This window comes from Carassius auratus, chromosome 5, assembly GCF_003368295.1.
Source record: "Carassius auratus strain Wakin chromosome 5, ASM336829v1, whole genome shotgun sequence".
Classification (NCBI taxonomy): Eukaryota; Metazoa; Chordata; class Actinopteri; order Cypriniformes; family Cyprinidae; genus Carassius; species Carassius auratus.
The window spans coordinates 20,640,366-20,667,125 of NC_039247.1; the positions used below are offsets into that span (position 1 = coordinate 20,640,366).

The following is a 26,760-nucleotide window of genomic DNA, read 5'->3' on the forward strand; positions in this document are numbered from 1 at the left end:
AGGTAACCAAATTAAACATTCCAATTTTTTACTAATTGTTTTATTTTGATTGATATTATTTTAAAATGACTTATTTTGATTTTACATTTTTATGATTTCATTAATTAATAGTTTATCATTAAAATCGCAGACCGCCCAGTTTGGAATGCCTTGATTCAATTTAATGTGTAATGCACTTCATGTTGTTAATTACAATTAATAGAATATATTTTCTTATTCTTTGTATTTCTATATCAATATGGTACAATATTACCAGGGCCTGAATTTCGTTTTTTAAACTGGGGGGGAATTCCCCCCTTACATGGGTCACATGGGGGGGATCTAAAGATTATGGGGGGGGGGAGAATAACTTTTGATGCATCGGTCTAATTTAATCATGTTCATTTATTAATATCTACAGATTTGTATGCATGAATTGTGCATTTCCAGTTCTCAAATCAGTTAACAAAAAAAAAAAAAAAGCTTTATACAAAATACATCATGCTCTTCAAATTGACATTAAGACCTCTGTTTAAACTAGGCCTATGCTATATATTAATGTCTATTTCAGTTCATGTGTTTCAGTTCAGTTCAATTCTTTGCTTTTTTTTTTACTTTTGATATTGATATCATAAATTGATATTAAGAACTCAGTTTAAACTATAAGTATTTATAGTATTTAAAGAGCAAAATGTTTTTTAATGTTTCAGTTTCTATATTACAACGACAATTTGGAAGCGGATAATTTCTTCACAAACAGCTCATTTTGACTCAAAATGTTAGAATGCTGCACCTACACTTGATAGTGTGAATAAGATCAGCGCAACGCAGACCGCTGCATTGACAGCGTGAAACATGATCTGTCTACAGCAGCCAGGGCTCCGCCGTTTACTGTCTATGAGCTCAGCGCTGAGACAGAAAATGCCGGTCCAGCGCTGATTGAGGAATTAAATTCGAAAATAAAAGACAATTTGACTAGACAATTTGACATATTTTTTCTCGCATCTGTGAATTTATTTTTTAATAATTTGCTCTGAGATGAAGCAAATATATTTGTGCGGGAATTTCTCACACTATAAAAGCTAACCTTGCGGGAATGGTTTAAATTATGCGCAATCCCCGCATTCCCGCACCGAAATTCAAGCCCTGATTACAATATTTAAATCAATGTGATAAAGGACTTAGGTCAAAAGTAATAAGTAATTGAAAAGTAGTCTGATTATAATAATGGATTAGGTTACTAACTACAATTTTTTCTCATGTAAATTGGAATCAGTAATGAACCTAGGGGTGTGCCGGTTTCAGAATTGGTGATGACGGTTATGACGTGAGTCAAATGTGACGGTTCATAACATAACCGTCAGGGGGGGTCCAAGTCGGGTTAACTCCGTGTCAGCGCGCGCTCTGATCGGTAAAGGGGCAGAGATTTCAGACCTCAGTTTATTAAGGAGATCTGTCACAAAACTCATCATCCGCGCCAACGTTTTTTGAGCAAATTTCAAAGCCGCACCCGCCCGCCATCCGCTGATTGTTTTGGGGTCTATGGCGATGCAATGATTTGCTGATGCAAGCCACAAAAAAAAGCCATTGCCATTTGCCCATAAGCTCCGCCCACTACCGGAGAAACTGGTATGTCTTCTGCTTGTTCGAAAATGAATATGAATAATTCTAAATTTAATCCATTATTTTGACAGGAGAAGACAACAAAGAATAGTTTACATATAGCGTGTTGTTTAAGCGTGGTAAGACTCTCGCTCTCTCTCTCTCTTTGCATGTGTGAGAAACAGCGCTATCAGTAAAGTGACGGTGAGTCATGCGCCTTCACAAAGAGTTAACAGAGCATCAAATACAGGTGCGCTGTGCGTCCATTGAGATGAGCTGAAAAGTTCAGATCGCTTGAAGGAGAGAGAACGCTGAAGCTCAGATGCTGAAATTAATGCAAGCGTCATGCGCTTCAGTCTATGTAGTAAACAAACCTGCACGTATCTGCCATTCATTAATTCACACAGAGACACGCAGAACACGGATTTATATTTTAAACAACTTTTGCGGCTTAACATTTACAGATACTGGTCCATATGGAGATTTTATTTGATTATTTTATGCTAACTTTGGCAAATTCCATGACTGTCCATATTAAAATGCAAGTCTTCCATGTCACGGTTATCATTGTCTGCTTTATTTGCTTTTTATTTATTAAAATACATGCAATTGGTTGATGAAACATATATTAAAATTACGATAAAATTTGTACAAAACGAAATTCGTTTTTAAGAAAGGTTTTCTACAAAGCAAAATTTTATGAAGTGGTAAATATCATGTCTGACGATTTACAAAACTTCATTAAGTGGTAAAAACCATGTCTCCCGATATATTGCGCATCTTATGATCCTATCTAAAAAATGAAAATAATTTTTGATAAAAAATGTTTGTAAAAAATATTTTAATAACACGGTTTTGGCGGTTATAGAGTTCTAATGACGGTGTTCAACTATAACCGCCGGTCTCACGGTTATATACTAACCGTCACACCCCTAAATGAACCACAGTTTATATCTACCCAACATCCATTTAATATCAATTTTAATTATGTAACAACCTCTAGGAGACTGATGCCATTTGAGGATGCAAGTCAAATTATATGCTTACCTTAAAAGGACTGTTCACCCAAAAATGAAAATTCTGTCATCATTTACAAAATAAATATTTTGCTAAGCGTCTCAATTAGGGATATGCCGGTATTTTTCTGCTGCAATTAATTGCTAATACTTTTATCACGGTAAATGGTATTATCACGGTATTAAAATTTAGTTTTAAAAAACCTTTTTCTTGTAACAAAAATAATTCATGTTAGCTCATTAAATAACACCATTGCAACTTTCATTTTTAACAACTTGTTATTAAATATTGGACTACCCAAGGTTAATTAATGTTCAGAATAATTTTTCTTTGGCAGTTTGTTAACTAATGAATTAACTAATGTTAACTAATGAAGCCCTAATGTAAAGTATGAATGAACAATAAAGAATCAAAACACTTTCAAACAACTAGAGCCTGTCGTACTCCAGATTAAAAAGAAAAAAAGTTTGAATAGTTTCTAATAGTTAAAAAGTTTCTAATAGTTTAGCACCATCTGCTGACAGAGTGAATGTGTTTTCATCCAGCGCGTCTCTTACGTGTTCCTCATGTGCTTCTCATGCGTGCTTGTTTACATCAGAGCGCACATGCGTCTTTCAAGCAGCATACAGCGGTGTTGTGCACTTTGACCACTTGATGGGAATAGTATACTTAAAATGCATTTCGGAATAATTTGTAAAATATAATTATTCACGGTATTTAAAAGTGCCCACGATAACAAAACCGTGCATATTCATTACCGTGATATATCGCATTACCGAATACCGTTACATGTCTAGTCTCAATGGAAGTCACTGGTAATCAAAATTGTTAGGTAACCAACATTATTCAAAATCTCATCATCAGAATATCTATGCACAGAAGAAAGACAGTCTTACAGGTTTGCATTAAAACAACTTTCATAATAATTTGTCATGTGTTGCTGCTTAATAAAGTCATGATCTCAATATTTATGCTTCGGTTAGCACATATATGGAAGTTCCGAAGAGTAATATGAAGGCAAATCTGGCATTTAGCCTAATTTGAGAGAAATCAATGCTTTGGTTGCATCAGAGTTTGGTCTGAACCAATGGTTAAACCTTTATTCTCATTGAGGCCTCATGAAATAGTTGCACTGAATCGATGGTGTACAGTCTGGAGGCTTTATAGAGTTAGGAAATTTTAGGAGAATATAAAATCTTGATTTGAGTGCTGTGGTTCTGACTTTGACTGTATCACTGTATAGCTGTTTCAGCATGGAAGAGGAACTGTTAGTAAGTCTTCATCGTTTCATAGAAAGCCAATGGAAGAACCCAGGTCAGATGAAGACTGAACACCTTTATCAAAACACAAACACATCTAGTTATGGAGTGCTTGCCCACAAAAAGATTCCTATTGAAATCCTATTGTATTTGTATATAGTGTATACGGTTACTCAAAAGGACCGCAGTATTTGAGCAAAGGATAAATCCAAAATGATGTTTATGTGTGTGAATGGAGCTCCCTCTGTTCCTGGCTATGGCTAGTTGCACTGGAGGACAGCCAAGTCCTGACAGGAGACAAAGGAAAGAGGGAGATATCCAAGGACATATCTAATTTTTGGCAACCGTTCCAAACCAAATATCAGAACAAGAACACCTTTTGGCAGCAAGCTACAAGGGGAGGAGGGCCGTTTAATTTTTTCTTCCTTTTGACTACAGCCATTTTGTTTGTTCTGCGGTCGAAATTCCAATCTCTCCTCAGTTTAAAATTTACATTTTGGCAGAAATCCATTTTCTTTTGTCATCAAGGAAAACAAGACAAGGGCGGCTGGTTTTCTGTGAATTCAAGTGGGATTGGCTGCACATTTGGAAACTTTGCTGCAGAAGGATAGTATAAGATGTGTTTCAGTTACTGTGGATTGCCGGCATCAGGGATTGTGTTGATAGATATCTTTATTGTTAGTATCAGTCAGACTTTGATTTAGGCTTGATCCTTAAATTTAATAAAAAACTGTAACCCTTATCTCTTAGTATAGTAAAAGAAGAGATTGTTTGAATATGTTTATGCATCGATGCCAGTTGTGATTTGAACCACACTGTGGTAAACACTGACCCTCAGTTTGCTGTTGCTAAGCAGTTAAAATCACAAAAGATAGCACTTAAACAGCATCTGTCATAGGGTATGAAAAATCTCTAGCAACCAATAGCATTGTATACCTCCAAATCGACCTTCATTACTGTTCACATGCAGGCAAGGCTTACACAGCATCCCACGGGAATAAGCAGGTGATTTCTGTGAACCAAGGTTTTTTTTGTTTGTTTTTTTAAGTAAAATATGCTCATGAAGTAACTGGATATCATTATTGTGGAATGGAATGAAGTGCAACATTGCCAAGCATTTTTATCTGTCATCATTTCACCTAAAATGAGATGAATTGCCATCATTTTCTCACCCTGTCATTCCAAACTTGTATGGAAAATCTTGTAAATCTGAGTGAGTTTTATCTCTCCATTAAAAGTCTATTCCACCACAACTTTGATACATAAAAAGGTTCATAAAGACATTGTTAAAACAATCCATATGATTTTCTGAAATGTAATGATTGCTTTAGTTGATAAACCGATTTCATTTATTTCCATGGAGGGACAAAAAGGATGAGAAAATAAAATTAATTCAGGTTTGGAACAACATAAGGGTGAGTAAATGACGACAATTTCCATTTTTTGGTGAACAATACCTTTAAATAAATAAAAAATTGTGAAATTATAGAGTAACATGAGACCTTTATTTAAAGTGCCCCTTATTATGCCATTTTCAAGGTTCCTTATATTGTTTTGGGAGTCTTCTACAACAGGTTTATATGCAAGCAAGGCCAAAAAATGCTTTTGTTTTCTCAAAATATGCATTTAATATCACCTCATTTTCCAACGATTCTCAAACAATTTGAAGACCCAGTCTGTTGTGATTGGTCAACCGTGATTGGTCAAACATTACGCCCATTGCCATAGTTCCGTATTGAACGCTCGATAGAAAATGAGATAGATTAGAAAAGCAGTTGTCAGTAAAATGATGGGAACACAAAAAGGATTGGGGTTGTACTGCTGTGGTACAATGTATATTGATAACTGATTCTTTGCAGCCTAATCTTTCGGAAGTGAAAACAACAAACAAGCTACAGTGTTTGAGGGCATGACACTGAACATAGCATTATGCAAATGTGCTACCCTGTGACGTGTAGTCATCACAGAACGAGTACTGACGACTCGTTCAGGCTGTTCAGAGTTGATTCTTCCTTTTAGGAGACAATAACCTTATTAATTGTGCACTTTTGGCTTTGCAAATTTGTAGATCGTTAACATTCACATACAGCTACATTACACACTGCATGAAAGGCAATATTGAAAATGGCATAATGGGGCACTTTAATATCACCTCTACTATGACCCCAATAAATATGTAAATTAAGTGGCATTGGGTGCTTTTAAATTATATTCAAATTTTATTTTGGGGAGTAATTTCCAAAAAATTGCATCTAAAACTACAACACACAGATCCTCATAGACTTATATTAGAAAGGTGCAAACTGGTGAAAATGGTGAACATCAGCAGTTGCTAATGTAGGACTGTTTTGTTGTGTTTAAGGCGGTGGTAACTTGAGTCGTGTTTTGCCCACAGTCTCCTGACAAATAAAAATAGTACTGTGTAGTGACTAACAACAAAGAGTGCAAGTATACAGTATATTTTGAAGTATGTGTTAAATTAACTTTTTTATAAAATAGTTTTTTTTGCAAGTCTACTTGTATCTGTAGTTTCTTTTTGAGGCTGTAAAGTTCATTTCTACCATGCCCCTCTTGTCACTTTAGCACCTTTTCTCATTAGTGTTGTGACAGCTCATTCATTCAAGAAAGTAGGTTTCCTAACTGGCCTTGAAATTAACATCATGGTCAGCCTGTTTCACTACGTGACTGCATCGGGTCATGGAGCTGGAAAAGAACACTTTTTAGTCAGCAGACACATTTGGTTGAATTCTGTTGCAACCTCACACGACCAGTGAGTGTTTATTTACATCCCACCACTGTTGTATAATATACTTTGCATAGCCGGCCAAAGCTACGGCACATAGAGTGTGTAATTTAGCCGTGTCATGACAATTGATGTCTGTCTTGAACAAATGTGGCCAGGATTGGGAAGTTTCCTTTCGTTTGTAGAACTGCAGGGCATGTGTCAGCCGTGCCACTTTAGAGGGGCCTATTGATGTTAGCCGGAGTAGACGCCTTATTTGATTGAACACAAACGAAAATCAGCCTGTGAGGGAGAAGTACAGCCTGTTCAATGCGGTGTGCTGCTGAGTACATGGGTGTTCGTGATCGTTCAAGCTGACAAAACATTGAATCTAATGTCTTGCCAAAAAATTCCAGGTCATAGAAATTGCATGGAACTGACTGCACTTCAGTCCCTCACAGCCCCCTGTAGCACAATGAGAAATATAACTGGCGTTTCTTGCCAATACAATTAGGCTTGGAGGTATATCTAGTATTTACTATATATATATATGTATATATATATGTATGTGTGTGTATTGCAATGATTTTAATGTGCTTTTTATTTGGTAATTAAAGCTTCAATGAAAAGGAAATAGTGATAGATATTTTCTTCCTTACTGTGGCATACATCTGAGTGTAACAGATTATCAAAAAGTAAAAAGAAAGATATTGATTGTGTTAGGGGTGGGATTTAAAGGGATAGCATACCCAAAAGTGAAAAATCTTTCATCATTTAGCTAGTCACTCTCAAGTTGTTCCAAACCTTTACTGATTTCTTTCTTCTGTTGAACACAAAAGAAGGCCTTTTGAAGAGTGCTGCTAACCAAACAGTTGACGGCAGCCATTGACTTCCATGAGAAAAATTACAATGGATCTCACTGGTGGCTACTGTGAACTGTTTGATTACCAGCATTCTACAAAATATTTAAAGAAATTCATACAGGTTTGGAACAACTTTAGGGTGAGTAAATCATGTCCAAATGTTCTTTTTTTGATTAACTATCTTTTTAAGCGGACTAAATAATTAGAGAAGTTCAGCATTTTGAAATGTTATGACATTTTGATGAAAAAATTACAAGGTGAAAAAAAGAAAACAGTTTAGTTTAAATTGTAAATGTATCCCTTTTGGTATCTTATCTTATTCTTAGAGTTTCTTTTGTGTTTACCACAGGATCTCAACAAAGTGTGAGCACATGGTTGTTTGGCAAGGCTATTTGTGAGTCTACCTCAAGCCTGCTCTCTGTTCATGGCCTTAAAAGGGACTGGGACAGAGAGGAATCCTCTCCCCACAGCAGACAGACCTGACACCTGACTACAGATTGTGTCAGTTCAAAAAAGTTCTTAGAGCACAGGCCTGTAAAATACATCTCACTTGTTAACAATATATACTATCATAAACAGGGATAAACAGGGAATTATTTATGTATTTTTTTTAAGGAGTTCAACATTCAACATCTTAAGTGACCAAATATTTAATAATTTAAATTAATATTTAAAAGATATTTTAAATTAAAATGAGCTAGTGAAGATGATGGCAGAACAAGCTAAATGTTATGCATTTTTGGATGTCCATTGTATAATAATGTACATATATAATGAAGTAGGCTATATTAATATTAATTAATTATTTTGCTGTTTTTTATTGATTACCAAGATTATTGCAAGTCTAGTTAGATAACTCGGACACTAGTTTCAATTGTTCAATTCACAGCAGAAATGTTTGATATATTGCACAAAACCAAGTATTCACATTTTTTAAGCATAAACATGTATGCATGAAATTTAGTGACATCACAGCTCTGGCCTGACAGTGATGGAAATTGGCAGTTCTTTTAACGCCCCCAGGTCCGCTGATTATCCTTTCTGTTAAGCCCTGATTAGGGTTTCATTGTGAACTTTTCAGTAACTTATTAAAACACTAGGCATTTGATTGGATTCATACATTATATCATCATTACCCCAAATTGAACTGATTTTGTTGAATGAATTTGTTCAGAGAATCGCCCCCGATGCCTCTGATCATCTTAATTGAGATACATCAGAAAAGAGGGCAGATCATTATGTAAATGCCCTTGAGTATGAGCATCTGATCTCTGCCAGACAGAGCTTTCTGTTACATAAACTGGGTCTTGGGGATTAGTATTGTGTAAAAGGAATAATGTTTTTATAGATGTATGGATAGAATGTATTGATTACACTTACACAACCAAGAAACTCACTGATCATTGACGGGCTCTTGAATAACCATATTTACTTGTGGATGTGAATTAAAAATTACCCTTTTATATTTTTCACTTTGAGGCAGTCGCAGGCTTTCATACTGAACCGTGTTTGTGCAGAACAGGATTAAGCCCTTAAATAAGGAGCGACAACCATTTGTAGCTGCAGCGTGTATGTGGTCACTGGTCACTGTGGCGTTACGTCACATTTTTAGTTTGCTTGCCAAAAGCTAGAACACCCAAGATGCATTGGGACACTATTCAGAGGTATAGACAAGTAAGATATAAACAACTGGGTTTCATTGAGGATTTGTGAATTGCTGTGTTTGAGTCAGCATGGGCTGGAATGAGAGTCATGCCATGTTGACTGTCATGATAGGATGGATAGATAGAGCTGTTTAGTCTAGCGTTGATCCAGGCAGTCTTGCTGCCGTTGTTTTCAGTAGCCTCTCATCCGTCACCTGTCTGCCAGTTGAAAGGGTAAATGACACTGAGCTCTGTCTGACAGCAAGCCAACAGCAGATGAGAGACTGAGCTCAATGCCCCAAACACTCAGTCCATATACATCAATTCTGACATCATGTGTCTGACGCTCGGGGAGCGGAGAGTTTGTGGTGAACTCCTCTCTGAAATAGAACCTGCTTATTTCAAGGATTAGTGTTAAACTTTCCACCGTTCTGGCTAGTGTGAACTTTTTGTCAGGGTTATCTAATGTGCGTGTCTCCAGGCATTGACATAGGAATGACATAACATCCGTATGTCGTCAGTCTGACCCAATCAGAACGCCTTTTAGAGTGATTTTCAGACCCAGTTGATGGATTGTGTTAGCCATGGTATGTTTGGACTACAATAAGGTTTCATTAGTTAATGTATTATCAAACAACAAACAATACATTTATTACAGTATTTATTAATCTTTGTTAATGTTAGTTAATGAAAACACAGTCATTCATTGTTAGTTCATGTTAATACACAAGCACAACTTTTTATTTTAATAATGCATGAGTAAATGTTTAAAAATGCTGTAGAAGTATTGTTCATGCTTAGTTCATGTTAACTGAAGTACTTAACTAATGTTAACTAATGAACCTTATTGTAAAGTGTTACAAATATAACAGACATATTGAATGCCGGTATCTCAACCCCCCCCCCCCCCCCCCCCCCCCAAATTTTTTTTTTTGAATTGATTCAATACCCCGATTTGATGCTATTATGTGTTTTTAGAAGTGTTATATTCAACCTTAATTGGCCTTTTCCAGGTCTGTGGTTGCTCAGGTTGTGGTCAGTTTGATGCCTGTAAAGTGTTTATCTCTGGGCCAAAGGCCTCATTTGTTGACTTTCACACTGTGACCATTCTTACTCCACTGACCACTTAAGCAAATGAGCTGGTCAGCAAATGTAATTATGGTGTCAGGGAGTTTGCCTGGAGCCTGCGGTACAAGTGTTTCAGGTTGAAGACTGGCTTAAACCCCAATCCTGATTAATTGGTGGTTTAACAAAGACACATTTGTGTTTTTTTTTTTTTTCAGTAATTCACTTTGCCCACTTAAATATGATTTACGGTACTGAGGAAGTATTTAATCACTATACACCGGGTCTGATGTACTCAAGTTTTTCAAAATGATATTTAAATTCAGTTAGTGTGCTGTAAATAATTTTCACGCAATGGCTAGTAACTGATAAATTCTGATATTAAAATTATATACTATTGTGTCTAAAATGTAAAAACTAAAACAGTGGTTTGAATGTGAATTTAGCCATCGCAGTATTGTAATGTGATGTCTGCTGTTGAGATTTGTTAAAGATTTCGATTAAAAAATAGTTTAAAAAGAGTTTTTTTTTATGAGAGCTTATGGTATGTCAAATACAGGTGCGTTGCACATCCATTCAAATGAACTGAAAAACAGCACTGATCGCTTGATGGAGAGTGAAACTCTGAAGCGCGCAGTCAGAGTGTTCGGCAAGTGAAAATATTTATGTGCTAAACTTATACTTCGCCTCAAACTCACAAACTGGCGAGTAAAATCTGAGAGTTTATTAGCTATTGGCTAATGTTAGACATCATTTAGTTGCACAGAGTGAAGATTTGGTCGCATATGAGAGTGATTTACTCACAGTGTAGAGGGTTGAATTGAAAGAGGATAAATAAAACAAAATATCTAATATCAGCCAATATCTGACATGGTTCTGGTAAATCTCTAATTAAAACTCGGTAAAATACATTTAGTTTTGTGTAATACACAGCTGTGTTTACATCCCTGTAACCAATGAGATCTGTCTGGGGGCGGACTACCCGACACAAAAAAACGTAACAGAAATAGAAACCAAGTGTTAGTAAAATGTCTTGAAACAAATTTCTCATTGCAGCTGGTTGGGATGACAAATACTCGTATTAATCTTGAATGAAATGGGGTTTAGCCATGACACTTTATCGTGTCCTGTCTGGTTAGAACACATGTAAGAGAATGTGATGTGGTTAAATGACTTTTTCTTTACTTTTTGGCATGTCTGTGACGTGTGCATGTTTATAGATTTAATCAACTAATCATTTTCTTTCTTTTTTTTTTTTTTGACTCTGCTTTCAGTTTCACCTGGGAAAAACTCCACCTTAGTGAGATTTATAAGATTCCGAGAGCAGTAGAGCCAAAAGCCATCACATCCCCCTCAGATTAAACTCCGTCACCTGGACAGTGTGTCCCACTGCCCTTTTTGGGGTTTCCTGAATCTTGAACTAAGCTTCGAGATTGTCAATGGAGCAAAGAGACCTTACTCGGACGGCCCAGCCAAAAGGGAACGAGGAGTTCTTCTCCACTGTTACCACCATCAACAGAGCAGATCTCAGTGAGGTGGGTCTCCTTGCCAGTCCAATAAAGAGCCTCCCTTTACCTGGAGAGCAACGGGACCATGAAGAGGACGAAGACCTCGGTCTGGGGAAGGAAATTGATGTCACTTCTAATGCGGACAGTGAGAGATGGGGGCAGGGAGATGGGCTGGAAGAGCAGGAATTCTCCATCAAGGAGGCCAATTTCTCTGAAGGCAGCTTGAAGATGAAGATACAAACAACCAAGAGGGCCAAAAAACCTCCTAAGAACCTGGAGAACTACATCTGTCCCCCTGAGATCCGCATCACCATCAAGCAGCCAGGAGAGCAGAAGACCGGCAAGCATGCCAGGAGTGTCAGGGGAGGGAAGGAAGAAGATAAAGGACCCCCCAGAAAAAGGGTTAGTGTCACCGTCAGTGTTTAGAAATGCTGTTGTATTCTTGTGTCATGTGATCACTCTCCTGTGTTAAAGCCATAAGTTATCACAGCTCTAGACAGTAAGGACCTTAGTCAGAGTAGTTGCCATATTCAATTTCATGGCAGTGAAATCAATCCATTGGCAGCTGATGAAATACTGAAGTATCTTTTCTATGGAAGAGCCTTTATAAAATAGCTGTTTTTGCATGAGGAAAATATGAATTTTGTGAACGTAAAATGTGAATTGTGCATTAATATGAATATAATGTACGTTATAAACATTTCTTGAACGGATGTCTTTTGTGATAAGATGGATCCTTTTGTCCACAGAATTAGACGTCGCTCCAATACTACTTCAGAATTCAGAAAAAAAAAAAATCAGAAATGCAAAATGTTAACTCAGAATTTCAAGAAATAAGAATACAAAATGTAAACTCAGAATTTTTAAGAAATAAGTTCAGACAAACTTGCAATAAGTTGTAACAAACTTGCAATTCTGTGGGAAAAGTCTGAATAAACAGTTCTTGGAAAGAAAGTCTGAATTGCGAGATATAAAATTTGTGTGTTTTGAGAATTGTGAGACAAAAAGTCACAATCACCTTTTTTATTCAGTCACAGAAACTGGCTTTGGTACTTCCACATATTTCTGGTGGACAAAAAAAAATGTAGACATTAGGTGTGAAAAATAGATGTGACCCATGAGAGTACAATATGAAAAGAACACATTTCTGTAAAAATCGCTCATTAGTTGAAGTTTTTGTGCTAATTTGTGAACATTTTGAGTTCTGTATCTCTGTGAGGGAGTTGTACTTCTGTTTGTTTGTGTCAAGTTAACTCTGACTGAGGAACTTAAGCTAGCTTTGGAAACTACTGTAACTAACCATTTTGACAAGTATTTATGCCAATTATATTTTATTTTATCGTGTTAATTACTGCTTTCCAGTTTAAAGATTTAGTTTGACGTGACCTTTTTATTGAATAATCCAAACATTATTTGAAGTCTGTGCTTTCTCTTTAAAAGAAACCACATTTGTGCTGGGCCCAGATGACAGAGTTGCTTTTTCTGGACTGTCAGCTTCTTGGCTGCTTGTCTGATGAAGAGTGTCCAGAGTGTGCCATTGAGTAACGTAACAGCTAGTCATTAACCTTTTGTGGCATTTAGTGAGTTCATTGATTTACATGTGATCTAGATATCTTATTCAGTGTAAAGGGTCTTTTTTGAATATGGCAGATAACACACAATGTTTGATTTGGGATAACAGAATGGTAATGAGCAGAATGTTTTTTGGGCATGGTATCATGGTTATTTCATGTTTTTTCATCATGTTTTATGGTAGTCTTTTGCTGTTCTTTTTGAAGTATCTTGGAGTACAATGTAAATGCTATAGGGATGTGCCAAACGTTTTCAAAATCAACCAGTTGCTGAGTTCCTAGGTCACAAGGTAGACCCATATGATTAGTTAATCTGATCTTGATCAGGTGCATTCCACATTGCTTCACCATGAAGCGCAACTCATTAAAAACAACTTAAAGGTTAGTTATACTTCAATTCAGATTTGAAACCATTTGTAAGACATTTTTAATAAGATACTGTTAACCATTAAAAGCCAATTCCCCCAAAATGCTTCAGATATTTCAAAATGTTTGTAAAGAAATCCAAAAGAAATCTCTAATCCAGCATTTTTTCCAGGTCTTTTGAAGAGACATGATCACTTTATATGATGAACTTATTTAATTTAGGCTGTTATTCACATATAAACACTGATCAACACACATAGATGTAGAGTGCATCAAATGGTAAAGGGTTTTCAAATCAGTTTTATTCTTGTGAGTCAGGCAAGCTAGTTTTAGCTTTTACTAGAAACAGTGAGGATTGTTCTCTCAATTATGGCTCAGCTCCTCTTCTGACATACTACTCGCCTCAAACTTTTTTTGCCTAATATAAAGTAAAGAAGTATGTGATTTTTGGATGCAGCTTTGGATTGAACTGCTTGATTCACATTAATTTCTTTTTAGTTTATTAATTTTTTAAAGTGTGAACATTTTGGTAGAATGGACTTTCAAGGGACGAAAACCTCAGGATAATTTAAAACATATTTTTTCACGAAAAATATCTGTTTTGAAGATGAACAAAAGTCTTATGGGTTTGGAATGACTGTGGCTGCAGTGCTTGAATTGAGAAACACAACAGTGCAATTCATAGAATGTTGCTTGGACAACCGATTTTTCTTTAATAAAGACGATAGTACATGAAAATGGTAAACATCCAGTACCATTGTATTCAGCAGCCATTTAATACCATCAGTGTACCGTGAGTCTGTTACAGTCTGCTACTTGTTTTCAAAAAGGCAGCTGCAGAGGATTCTGCCAAATTGTGTGAGTTCATGAAAATGTGAGATGATAAAATGGCTGCTTTTAGTAAACACTTTCTGCTCACCACAGCGTGCTCCATCAAGTTTTCAAAACAGATATGCCGCATTTTCCCCATCCTCGCGAAAGAATGAAGGACTGTGGGAGAGAATGGGAGGAGAGGCTGGTGATCCTGCAGCCAGAGTCTGTAATTTGACCATAATTAGGGAGAAAAATCTGTGCTTACTGAATCAGAGAAGGAACTGCCAGCATCAGCATCTTTCAACAAACGCACCGCAGGCTCAAATTGATCGCGTTTCGTGTGGAATCTCTCATATCTTTTAAGCTTTACAGTAATCTCTTAGGATATGAATTATTTGTAGTGTGATGGAAGACCAGCTCCTGCTGTTTCATGTGGTGTGCATTTAAAAGCCCATCCACATCTGCCAAATGCATTTGACTTGATCCCAGCAATTGATGGTTTGATTGACGGCCTTGAATTTTGTATGTGGCTGCATGTTATCTGATTTCCCCAGGGAATTATTTTTGCCTGGAGAAGAAGGACATTGTTGCCCTGAAGCCAAAGCTGAGGGTCTCGAATTTCTCTTATTTTTGGCTGGGAAGCTTTCGTCCACCCCACAGAGCAGAAATTTTGTAAAGCGGCAGAAACACATAGTGGAGAGGGCGATGGAGAAATTAATGGAAAACAGAAAAGGCTCAATGAGCAACAGGGAACTGAGTGCAGCTGTCTCTTTCTGACAATCTCCGCATTGACCACAGACAGAGGGTCAAAAGGGGCAGAAGGAAGAACAGAAGAGGTGGCCTCGCGCCACTGTCGAACGTGTTGCCGTGTCTATAGAAAACCGCTCCAAAAAGGCAAAGAAAAGCAACCGCCCATCCCCCAAACACACACTACAGATGGAATCCCATTTACTTCAAGAAGCGACAGTGCCACAAACTCCTCATTTAGAGTCACCAAATCCCATTCTGTCCTTGCTGTTTGGAGCTTAGGCGTCAAGCCCAGCACCTCTCCTCATCTCTCGCTTACAAGCAGCATGGGGTCAGGGGTTAGTGCGTAATTGAAACCGGTTCGGACTCGCTTAGAATAGGGGCTTACATCAGCCCTCTCGGACAGCGACAGCTGCTCGCTGCATCTTCCATTCGTGACAACAACCTTTTTTCCCCCCGCTAATGTAATCAGAACGTCAGGGCAATGGCAGTTTAGACAAGCCGGCCACTCTGATGAATTAACTCGAGCTCCTCGTATGGATTAGACCTCCTCTTCCACACACTCCACTTGATGACCTCTTTTGCACTCTTAAGTGCTGTCGTGGGATGTGTTGCTGGAAAATGAGTTTAATGCAGCAGAAGTTTTCTGCACCCACACAATAGTGTGACCACGCAGCCAGAAATAGACTGCAGCCTTCTCGCTGGCGTTGTAAAAGCACAGAGTCTGGATTGTGCAGTTAGGCGTCTGAATATGCAGAGGTCAGGACACGTTGTGTTTGGCATTTCCATTAAGACCTAACAGAAAGGGTTCGCAAATGGCATCTGTTATTTTTCTGCTTTTTACCAAACTTTGGGGAAAAACTTTTAGTTTGAATGCACATTTTGGTGAAATTCTGCGAACTAATTTAAAAGGCTAGTACAAATGTTTCTGGATGAGAAGAGTGATCGGATACTTTTTCAGAAGTATTTTTCCCAGTCATTTCCACCACTGGAGTTTCAGGAAGGTCCTCAATAATGGGTTCCAAGTCATAAAAACAACAATTATGGTCATTTACCAAATGACTGATGTTAAAATCAATAATTAAATGTAATTTATACTATATTTGTCTAAATAAATAAAAAATAAGACAATAAAAAATAAAATTAAATGTTTCGTTTTATTTCAGTTATTATATATGCTTCATTATTGCATGTTATCTTAATCCCTTATTGATTAATGTAATCATGTAATGGACCTTTTTGATATTTTTGGGTTTTCAGCAGTGGAAGTTGTCATAGTTGGGTTAACTTGAAGACCTGTGAATGGGAGAGTACCACAGATATATTTTTTGCATTCACATTTGCTCAAATAGCAAAAGAAAAACTCCATGATAGTGCTTTCATGACTTTCAATAAAAGGAAAAAAATTGAGTGAGACTGATGACAGCAGTTAGAAGAGAGAACGATGTCGAACTTACCGTCCCTCCAATAGATGCTGTATTAGAAACACCCTCGCATTAGCATGATATAATACAAAGAATAGTGTTTTAAATGTACATACATTAAAATGTAAAAAAAAAAAAAATACAAATATGAAAAACTTTCGGGGATTTACGATGCTGATGACGCTCATCATGATGCTCGTGGAAAGGATCCATGGGAGTTTTGGTGTGGTTCTTGTTTCTGTGGTATTAGTGATTTCTCTGACTGGTGGCTTCAAGGCTCTGCCCACTTTAGGATTGAGGATAATGTAGTTCTCAGGGAATTTGGTAGTTAACCTACTGAATATTTTAAAGATGAAGTTGAAATTACACCGAAGCAAATATCATCACCTGATAACTTCAGAGCTCATGGTAGGTCTGTCTGAAAACAGTTGATACATTTTTGTTAAAAATCAATTTATTTATGTAGACTTTTATTTCTGAAACCCAGATTGTTGCTAAAGGCATTTTATATATCGTGCACACATGCTATACTAGTAGCTGTAGGTGCTTGTCCACTGAAGCACAGCTGTCTTTAAGTCTATAATGTATTTGTATCCAGTATCACCCCAGTATCAGTGTTGTGAGTTCATTGTGATGACAAGCCTGATAGAAGGCGGATCAATGCGTGAGCATGTGCTCTCTGAGGGCCAGACGGCAGCGATCTTTGCCCCGTCACTGCTCCATGTTTGACAACAACACTTTGATTGTCAGCCATTTCCGCAGAAGTGGGCTTGCTCATTGGTGCGTGTTCGTCAGGGGAGAGTCCTGCGACTTGACAAGGGGGCCGAGAGGATAGCTTTCCCTGTCAAGTTGAGCTTGTGGGGCCGAACACAGCCATGCTTCCTTTGCATCTTTACCTTGCGCTTTCTCTCCTAATGGTTCGTATTTAGTACTTTGCTCAGAGTAAACACGTCCGTAATCAGGTTGAAAGATGACTTCCTCTTAGAGCGGCGATAGCAGAGGGGATAAGAGGTTTAAAAACGGTGAATTGTGTAGCAGGGTAAATGCAGCTTTTGTGTAGTAATGATTGGGGAGTCTGGCAGGGAGCAGATGGGCTAGCTCTCTGTCTCATTGTGTCTGACTCTTTCTTTTTTCATTTTGGCTGAACTAATATGCCAGATGGTGGCAAAGAGGAAAGGCCAACAAGTAAGCCAGGGCATATGGGGAGCCTGGTAAAAATGGGACCCTACTGCGGCTGGGGATGGGCAGGAGACGTGTGATACAAAAGCAGGTAATTAAGGGAAGGACTTGACTTTGCTGCTAAGCTTTTGTGCACGGCAAAATATTTTTCAGAAAACCTGCCGTCAGAATTAGACAACAGTCCTGTACGTCAAATTATTTTACTGATTTCGCTGAATCAGCCCTGATTATTTTTTCATAAGTTGCTACAGTCTTTTGGATAATAGTCCATTCATGGTCACAAAATTCCCATTATTTTTTTAGGATGACCCGTTCATGATACATTTGTACATTAGTTTATCAGTTTGTCCTTTGTGTGGACTATCATGTCGTCTGGACATCCAATAATCTCCGGGTCCAAAAACAAACGGTGCTAATATACACTTACGGTGTGCTGTAATGGCAATAAAAATATTGGTGTCTGGACGCAGTGAGCTTGGAGACAAAACTGTGCACTGCCTATATTAATAAATAGTGCTCCGAAATGGCTCTTGACATGGTATTCTCAACTGAAATGTGTTGAGGTTTGGACCTGGAAACTGTGTGTGTGTGTGAGTGTGTGTTATGCCTATATTAAACTCTGGCTTAAACCCCCTGTGTGAGTTCCTCTCACTCTGTTCAATATGTATTACTTCAACACCTCAACATCCACACACACAGGCTCAACACTCAGGGTTACATACCATCAACTCTGTCTGTGTACACAAGCTAGTGCTCGTCTACCCGCCAAAAAGCCTGGTCTTCATTCCCGAATGCATAGCTCACCCAAGTGATCTACTGCCATGGACTTGTCCAGCTGACATGTATATCATATTTTCTTTTGGCCCATGTGTCCAAACCATACTTGCCAGTGATGAACAGTCAACAGTAATCACAAAATGTATTTTCAATGCGTCAACAAATTCTAACTGACCCTCTGATGTCACATGGACTACTTTGATGATATTTTATTACCTTTCTGGACATGGACAGTATACCGTACATACATTTTCAATGGAGGGACAGAAAGCTTTCAGACTAAATCAAAATATCTTAAACTGTGTTCCGAAGATAAACAGAGGTCTTACGGGTTTGGAATGACATGAGGGTGAGTTATTAATGACAGAATTGAAAAAAACATTTTTGGTTGTTCTAACCCTTTAAGCTACCAGATATAGGTGTCATGCCATAAAATATTTTTAATAAGATTGAGTTTGTATTTAACACTAATTTAATAAAAAGATTGTAAGTTACTAATAATAACACTTTCATTGTACAGAAAGACAGCAAAGAACATTTACATTATCACTGACTTCAGTTTAGCCATATTTCAAACACTCTCAAAAACTCCCATTATAATCACTGAAGCTGTTTAAACCGGATATCTTACTTGCATCGTACACACATCTGCACTTCTGACGAGAGAATTAATTCACCAGAGAGTAGAAGACTCATCTGAATGCTTCTGATTGGTCATTGCATTCAGAAGCTCAACAGAATTGTCTGTGATTGGTTTAATGCACAGCACTGTGAAAACGCGTCTTCCTCTGGCTATGCACCAGCCATTGAACGCAGATTTGAATTTAGCAGTAGTTGTGTGCCACATCACACCCATGTGATTGTATCATATATAAGAAAACATTATTCTCTTGCTGTTTTTGTCTTTTGGAAGCTGCATTCAAAATCCACTAGGCTTATCCAATCGGGTCGAATAAGCATGACGCCTCTAGTCGCCAAAAAAATTTAAGTGCAGGAAAAACCCTGTTTTTCCTTGGATGACTGCCAGCGTTATTTTCTTTCAGCTACACGTCTGTCTATCTCATCATCAGTGCAAGCTGAATTCAGCTTTAAATCCATTTAAGTATCTGCAAGGTGTGATAAGGAAGCTTCTTTTTAGAGTGTCCAAACCCTGGCCCTCCTGTTGGCTGCTGGTTTTTATGTACTAATGGCATTGGCAACTCTCTTATCTGTCCGTCACACAAGCCCTGCTGTGAAAGATTCATTACCCAGCACCCATAGAGTCATCCTTAAATTCGAGACCGTAATCATTAGGAGTATTCAAACTTAATTCAGCATTTATCACTGAAGGCGATAGGTGACCCCCTCAGCCTCTTGATGTGAGGTTTTTATAACAAGCTGTTTGTCATTAGGGGAGTGTCGATGGTGACCGGGGAGGAAATTGGGGGCAGTTGAGCAATCAAATAAAAGTGACCTCTGTGTGTAGGAGACTGTCAGAACAAGTAAAAAAGTCCCTGTATGTGGTTTTACTTCCTTTTAGTACTCTACGCTTCACTTTTACCTAGTACCTCGTACTTTTTTTGGTACCACCTCAGTTGAGGTTCCAATGAACTATACCGATGCCCAAACGTGACGTGTAAACTCTGCTGATCACTGATTGGCTGGAGAGAATCTTCACTACCTGTGTCAATGAACTTAGGACACAAACACAAAATAACCGCTAGATTAAATAAGCACAGCCAGCGAAACATTGAATGCAACTGTTTTGAACAAGTGCACCTTTTTTTAATAAAGAAAAGGTTTCATTGTCTGTTGAGGAAGTAAAGATGTTCCTCTCGTTGATAGCAGTGGAGCGGATCCAGCGAGAGCTTGATGGGGCGACGCGGAATAATCCCGCTCACTCTAACTGCAGTGGAAACGCAAACCGAGCCATGCAGTACTGCAAAATGTTTGTCTATCTGTGGCTCTAATATGAAGTCTGTATGCTTCATATAAAGAACTATAATATTGATAGCTTTTTCTCTTTCCGTTTTTTTAAACTCCAAACTTGAAACTCATCTATGCCACTTTGTTCATTCTTGAAGTAAACTTTTGCCTGTTTGATAATTAAATAAACCATTTTAGACCACTGCTTGAATTGAATGGTATGTGTCCAGTGTAGGGGTGGGAAAAAAAATCAAACCATATGGTTCTCCACACACGGTTCAGCATGCACTAGGACCACAGTTAAACTTAAATCTGACAACGCATCTGTAATATGGTTTCTTATAAACAACTGGGCTCGGCTAATGTATGTATCAGTTGATGGGATGCGCATTCTGGCTTCCCAGTACATTACTACAACAACAACAACAACAAAAACCTGGACAAACCATTCACTCTTGTTCAATGTGAATGCCATATGCTGGAATATGAACAGTCATTCATCACCCGGGTGCTGATAGCGCGCAAACAGGTGAGATCTGAATAGCACACATTGATATCAGTGTTTAAACTTAACCCATTTAAGCTTTGCCAGTTTAAACATTTAAGAGCCAGAGGACGCGAGCTCGCGGGTGCAGTGAGTATACTATAGCAGACATAGCCGGCTGAATGTAGGCCTACTGTATCAGAGCACTGGATCAGTACATTCTCTTAAAGAGACAGTCTTAATATTAATCGAATAGCAACAATTGATTGAATAGCTTTTGCAACTTTATTAAAGATTAATCTTTAATTCATACAGTTCAATATTTAATGCTGTTTTGCATTTGATAACTTTATTAAACTTCTGTACCTTAAAACTAATGATAGACCTACCTAAAAAAGAAACTGAAAATCACTGTTTATTAGGGCCCGAGCACTGCAGTGTGAGGACCCTATTGAAATTGCTCCAATTATTTTATTTGTATCTTTACTCTAATGCTTTTATTTGTGCTGTTGCTTGTAATTAGAATATTATCATTTTATTTATTTTTGTTTGAAATGATAGTTTTTCCATAAACAAAGCACATACCGAACTGTACCGAAACCGTGAAAAAGTTGAACCGTTCCAACCCTAGTTCAGTGAAATCCTAAATGCAGCGCAACACACCGCTGCGCTTTTGCCCTGTGTGTGTGACTAACATATTTAGTTTTTTTTAAATTAGATAATCAAGAGTTATGAAATAGAAGCAATTGAAGTCTGAGAGTATACTGTAAATACAATATCCATGTAATTTCAATGCCGTGGCCTTTGTGTAGGTAGATATTTTTAAACTGCCATCTTTAAGCTTGATTGTAGAAATGAAATGGTAATGCTTTACAATAAGACTCCATATGCAACATTAACTAAGTTTGATAAATTCTGTAGAAGTATTGTTTCTTGTTAGTGTGTTAATTTCAACATTAAAAGTTGCTTTTGTTAACATTAGTTTATTAACTATGAACTAATTTTAATTTTCAATATATAATTAATATTAATATTTCTTATTCATTTACAAAGTATGGTTCAGCACTATTTTAGTTTCCGTTCAGTATTCATTTGAAAATCTATCGGTTGATTAATTGGTATCGGCCAGTGTGGTCCAACCAAGCTATCGGTATTGGTTCAAATATTATTAAATTAATCACTTAATCACAGATTGATTTATAAAATCAAATGAACCACGATGAATTTCAAGATTTGCTAATGAAGATGAATCATTCATCATGAAGATAATGAAGAAAAAACGATTGTGGCAGATGCGTAAAGCATAGATAGACATATAGTGACTTTAGAAGTCAAAATATAATTTATTTCTAGATCATTGAACATAAAGTAAGATGTTTGCTGCCCTATGGTATACAGGAATCCATTGTGCAAATACGTTTGTTATTCTATTTTCGCACCGAATTTGTCAATATTTTTTGTTGCTTTATGTACATATATGTTAGATGGACCATTGCGTCACATCTCACTATTTTCTTGATGTCTCACACCTTGAACAATGCATTCTTCTGTTCTGCTACGCTCTGCCCAGCTGTTGAGCTCAAGAACTGGTCCTGTGTGACGATTATAAGAAATAATCCAATCATTGCTTAACAAAGTGTTAGTTGTGAGTTAAGTTGTGGTCACCTTTGCCTACAAAATCCAGTCATTTCAACTGGGGGAAATTTCCTGTGTGGGCAAAGGATTTCAATACACACATTTCACATCAGTTTCAGTTGGTCTTGACAATTCACTGGTTTGACCTTCAGAAAGCCTCTTGTGCTTTACACACTATTGACAATACAGTGAACCTTTTTCCCCCATTAAATTTTGCCAGTGTGACCACACCTTTAGTATTTTCATTTCAGCAGGTTTGTGTCTTCTCGCCGTGGCGGTTTGGTTCCAGATGAAACTATGTGAGATTATTCTTCTCCCCAGCTGCTTGCTAGAGGTCCCTGTCTTTTGTTTTTTGGGCTGCAAGGGAAGGTTTTTTTTTTTTTTTTTTTTTTTGTGGAGAGGTGTGGGGGTTGGGTTTGGGCTCAGTCTCTATGATTTACTGCGGCCGAAAGACCAGCTGCCCCTCTGTGTCTGTTCAGGCTAACCCTCCTCCTCCTCCTCAGGCACTCTGCCATTGCATGTGTTCATCTCAGACCCGAGGGCAGTGGACATCGTTACCAGTCTCTAATAAAGCTATCGACATCAGAACTGCTGCTTATACCAATGACATTCATGTATCAGGAGTGTGGTTTTGTAATGTAATCTGTGTCTTTAAATAGACTTAGATTTGAGTCGATAGCCATATTTTGACCTGGGGTGAACTGTTGGGTTGGTAGGCCACTCTGGGGGGATGGGTTGAGTGTGAGAGAGGAGGAGTGACCAATTTCAGCCAGCAGCCTTGTACAGAAAATGAAATAAGGGGCCCATTTAGCAAACAAAGCTACACCAATTTGGACAAGGACCAAACAGAAATTTTACTTGCAGGATGAAACTGAAATATATTGAGCAAGTCTGCACAGAGATAAGTTCACTTAGGAACCCAAAGAGATTGTATGAGAGCCCCCCCCCCCCCCCACCCACCTTCTAGACCAGTTCAGGTATTGCTGCATATCCATTATCACGATTGGAGATCCATCCATGATATTACTGAAATTTTCTTGATAGGTGACTGTAATTGAGTTAACCAATTTGAATGTTATTTACTAGTGGTTTTAGTTGCTAGGTTATTTTAAATGGCTTGAACATGATATAGCTTTTGATCTGGCATTACAAATGACTTTCAGAACACAATCTTTTAACTAACCTGGGAATAATTGTGTCAGGTGTACATTGTAATGCTGAGGCACAATGTTGCTATGTAAACATGAAATGGAGAAGAAATGTGCATTTTGTCTTCTTCACTACAGTAGGTTAAATTATGGCTGGACGATATGGCCGAAATTTATATCGCGATATATATTTCTTAATTTCGGTCGATACAATATAATTCCAATTTTGATATGAACACTAATAAAAAAGCATCATAAAAACTGCCAAGAACGGCCACAACAGATGTCTGTACCTACAAACTTATGAAACATTTATTTGCCAAGTCTATGAGACCTACTCCTATAAAACGATATAATATTTTAGGTGGAAAAAATGGCACAAATGAATAAATGTTCACCTTTTATTGTATTTCCTTCATACAAACAAGAAATGTGAAATCACTATCAAAAAACATGTCATACTCACCTTAACTTCAAACTGTAGGGCAATTTGTCAAAAGTTTCTGAACAGTAAATTTTTTTTACATTTTTACTATTTAAAATAACTGTTGTTCAAATGTAATTTATTCCTGTGATTTCAAAGCTGTGCTTTAGCATCATTACTCCAGTCACATGATCCTTTACAAATTGTTCTAATAATCTGATTCGCTGCTCAAAAAACATTTATTATTTTGTTGAAAACAGCTGAGTGGAATTTTTCAGGTTTCTTTGATGAATAAAAAGTTCAGAAGAACAACATTTATCTGAAATAAAAATCTTTTGTATCATTATAAATGTCTTTATCATAACTTTTGATCAATTTAATGCATCATTTCTAGTTCTTTTTTTTTTTTTGCTGATCTTTGGATCTTTCTATTCATCAAAGAATCCTGAAAAAAATATACTCAACTGTTTTAAATATTGATAATCAGCAGATCAGTATATAAGCATGATTTCTGAAGGATCACGTGACGCCGAAGACTGGAGTAATGATGCTGAAAATGTAGTTTTGATCACATAAATAAATTTCATTTTAAAATGTATTCAAATAGAAAGCAGTTATTTTAAATAGTAAAAATTTTCAAATGCTTTTGGTGTATTTTGGATGAAATAAATGCAGGCTTGGTGAGCAGAAAAAAATCTTACTGTTCAAAAACCTTTGTCTGGTAGTGTAGGCTGATCATTCCCATACAAATGTATATCGAAATATTGTAAATGTGTTTAAAAATCATATCACCGTTATTATTATATTGTGATACATACTGATATTGAATTACTGTCCAGCCCTATGTTAAATTCACGAATACATTTTTGCGTTATGTAAGTAGTTGAATACTCTGGCAGTACTGAAACCCTTAACAATCATACTAGTAAAAGTTGTGCTGACTCTGAAAGACAGACACAGGTCAGGTTTTAGACAACTGGAAACTCCCCCTTGGTGAAACCTTTACATTTTGGTTGGTGGTTTCTATAAACAGCCTGTTGCTAGCCATATCTAATCCATTAATATTTCTGTTACGAGCGCTATGCCTTGTGTACACACAAAGAATATCATTTACCCATGTCTGTATGTGGTAGTCTGTTTCAAGGCCTCTCATGGCATGCTCACAATCCCTCTGCTGTGCATTTGCCAGTGCTGTGGGTGGACTGTAAACACATCTTCTCTTTAAAACATTAGCAAGCTTCACCTTTCTCTGTAGTAGCATCAGTATGCTTGTTGCTCAACTTTGATGTCAGAAAGTTGGTAACGTGGTCAATTCAGATTGCTTCACATTCTGAAAGGTCAATGTTTTCTTTTTTAACTAGTCGCAGGACTATTATGATTGTTTGTGGACAACAGGGAAACTCCAAACAGGGAAACAGGTTGCACGTGGCATGATTGCCCTTGAAAATTAATTATAATTAAATAACTATGAGAGGTAAAATATGGTCCACACAAACTTAAATATGGGTTTTGTTGTATTGAAGATAAACATGGCTTTTGCTGACCACAGTATGGTTTGTGTATTGAACCCATCAAAAATGTTATTTTGTGCTGTAAATAATTTTGGTACGGAATCGGCACTTGATGTTTAATGAACATTTTGCTCCTGAAGCAGAAACAGGACCACTGCTGTAGATCATTCAGAGCTACAATCACACCCTATGTCTTTTGTACTTTCACAAGAAATGGAAACAGTAAAGCATGTTCATTTTATGGAAATGCAGCATCAACTTTTTTCCCTTTCGTATTCCACAGAAGAAAGTAATATTGGTTTGAAACAGCTACATTGAAAAATTTTCATTTTTGGCCCAAACTGTCCCTTTAAGGGAAGAAAAAGTGACGTGAGGAACATCAAAGTGCTCATCCTGGACTGAACTGTTCTTTTATTCCTTTACTAATAGAGCATGAGGGTTAAAGGTAGTCTACTTTAGATCAGCAGTGTTTATTATTACTGCCTTGTGGAACAAAAAAGCCTGTTTAGCCAGTTTCCGTTAATATTGCCCAGATGTCAAATTACAGTTTTGGGGCCAGAGAAATGCCCAAGGAATGTGCAAAGGCACAGGGTTACAGACTGTAATGTTATTGGTGTTTTCAGGAGGAGTGGATTTGTTTTACACAGATCACTGCTTTTTACGCCGTCTCAATGGGAATTGTGTTCTGTATGTGAGGCAACAGTGGATATGGCCTCCAGATTTTATATCAACGAATGAAACTAGCTGTATCCTGTCTTGTAAAGGCAAATTAATTCAAAATCCTCCAAACGAACCCTCCTGAGAGCTGTGGCTTGCACGTGCAATTGTGAATCTAGACTATACAAAGATTCACATTGACCATATTGCCTGTTTATGTGGCGATTACCTCAGAGTACACCCTCCCTGCCCCTGAATTTAAACCGGTTATAACAAGACACAGAGTAAAAGGGCACTCCATCCTCCTAAAGCCATCACACTTAAGTGCTCTGTGCACACGTTTGTGTTACTCGAAATTTAAGTCCCTCTACATTGATCCTGATCCAGTCTTGAACCCTGTAATCTCCTGATGTCAGCCAGCTTAGAAGGCTTCCCACATTGGACTTTGCTTGAGGGAGTTT

General features: G+C 37.4%; 1 protein-coding gene across 1 annotated transcript in view; it reads left to right on the forward strand.

The window, feature by feature from the left end:
- LOC113080497 (SET-binding protein-like) overlaps positions 1-26,760 on the forward strand; it is a 63,176-nt gene that overhangs the window by 3,415 nt on the left and 33,001 nt on the right. The window contains exon 2 of the mRNA XM_026252643.1: positions 11,425-12,060. Coding sequence (XP_026108428.1) covers positions 11,590-12,060 — 471 coding nt within the window. The 5' untranslated portion in view covers positions 11,425-11,589. The remainder of the gene's footprint in view (positions 1-11,424; positions 12,061-26,760) is intronic.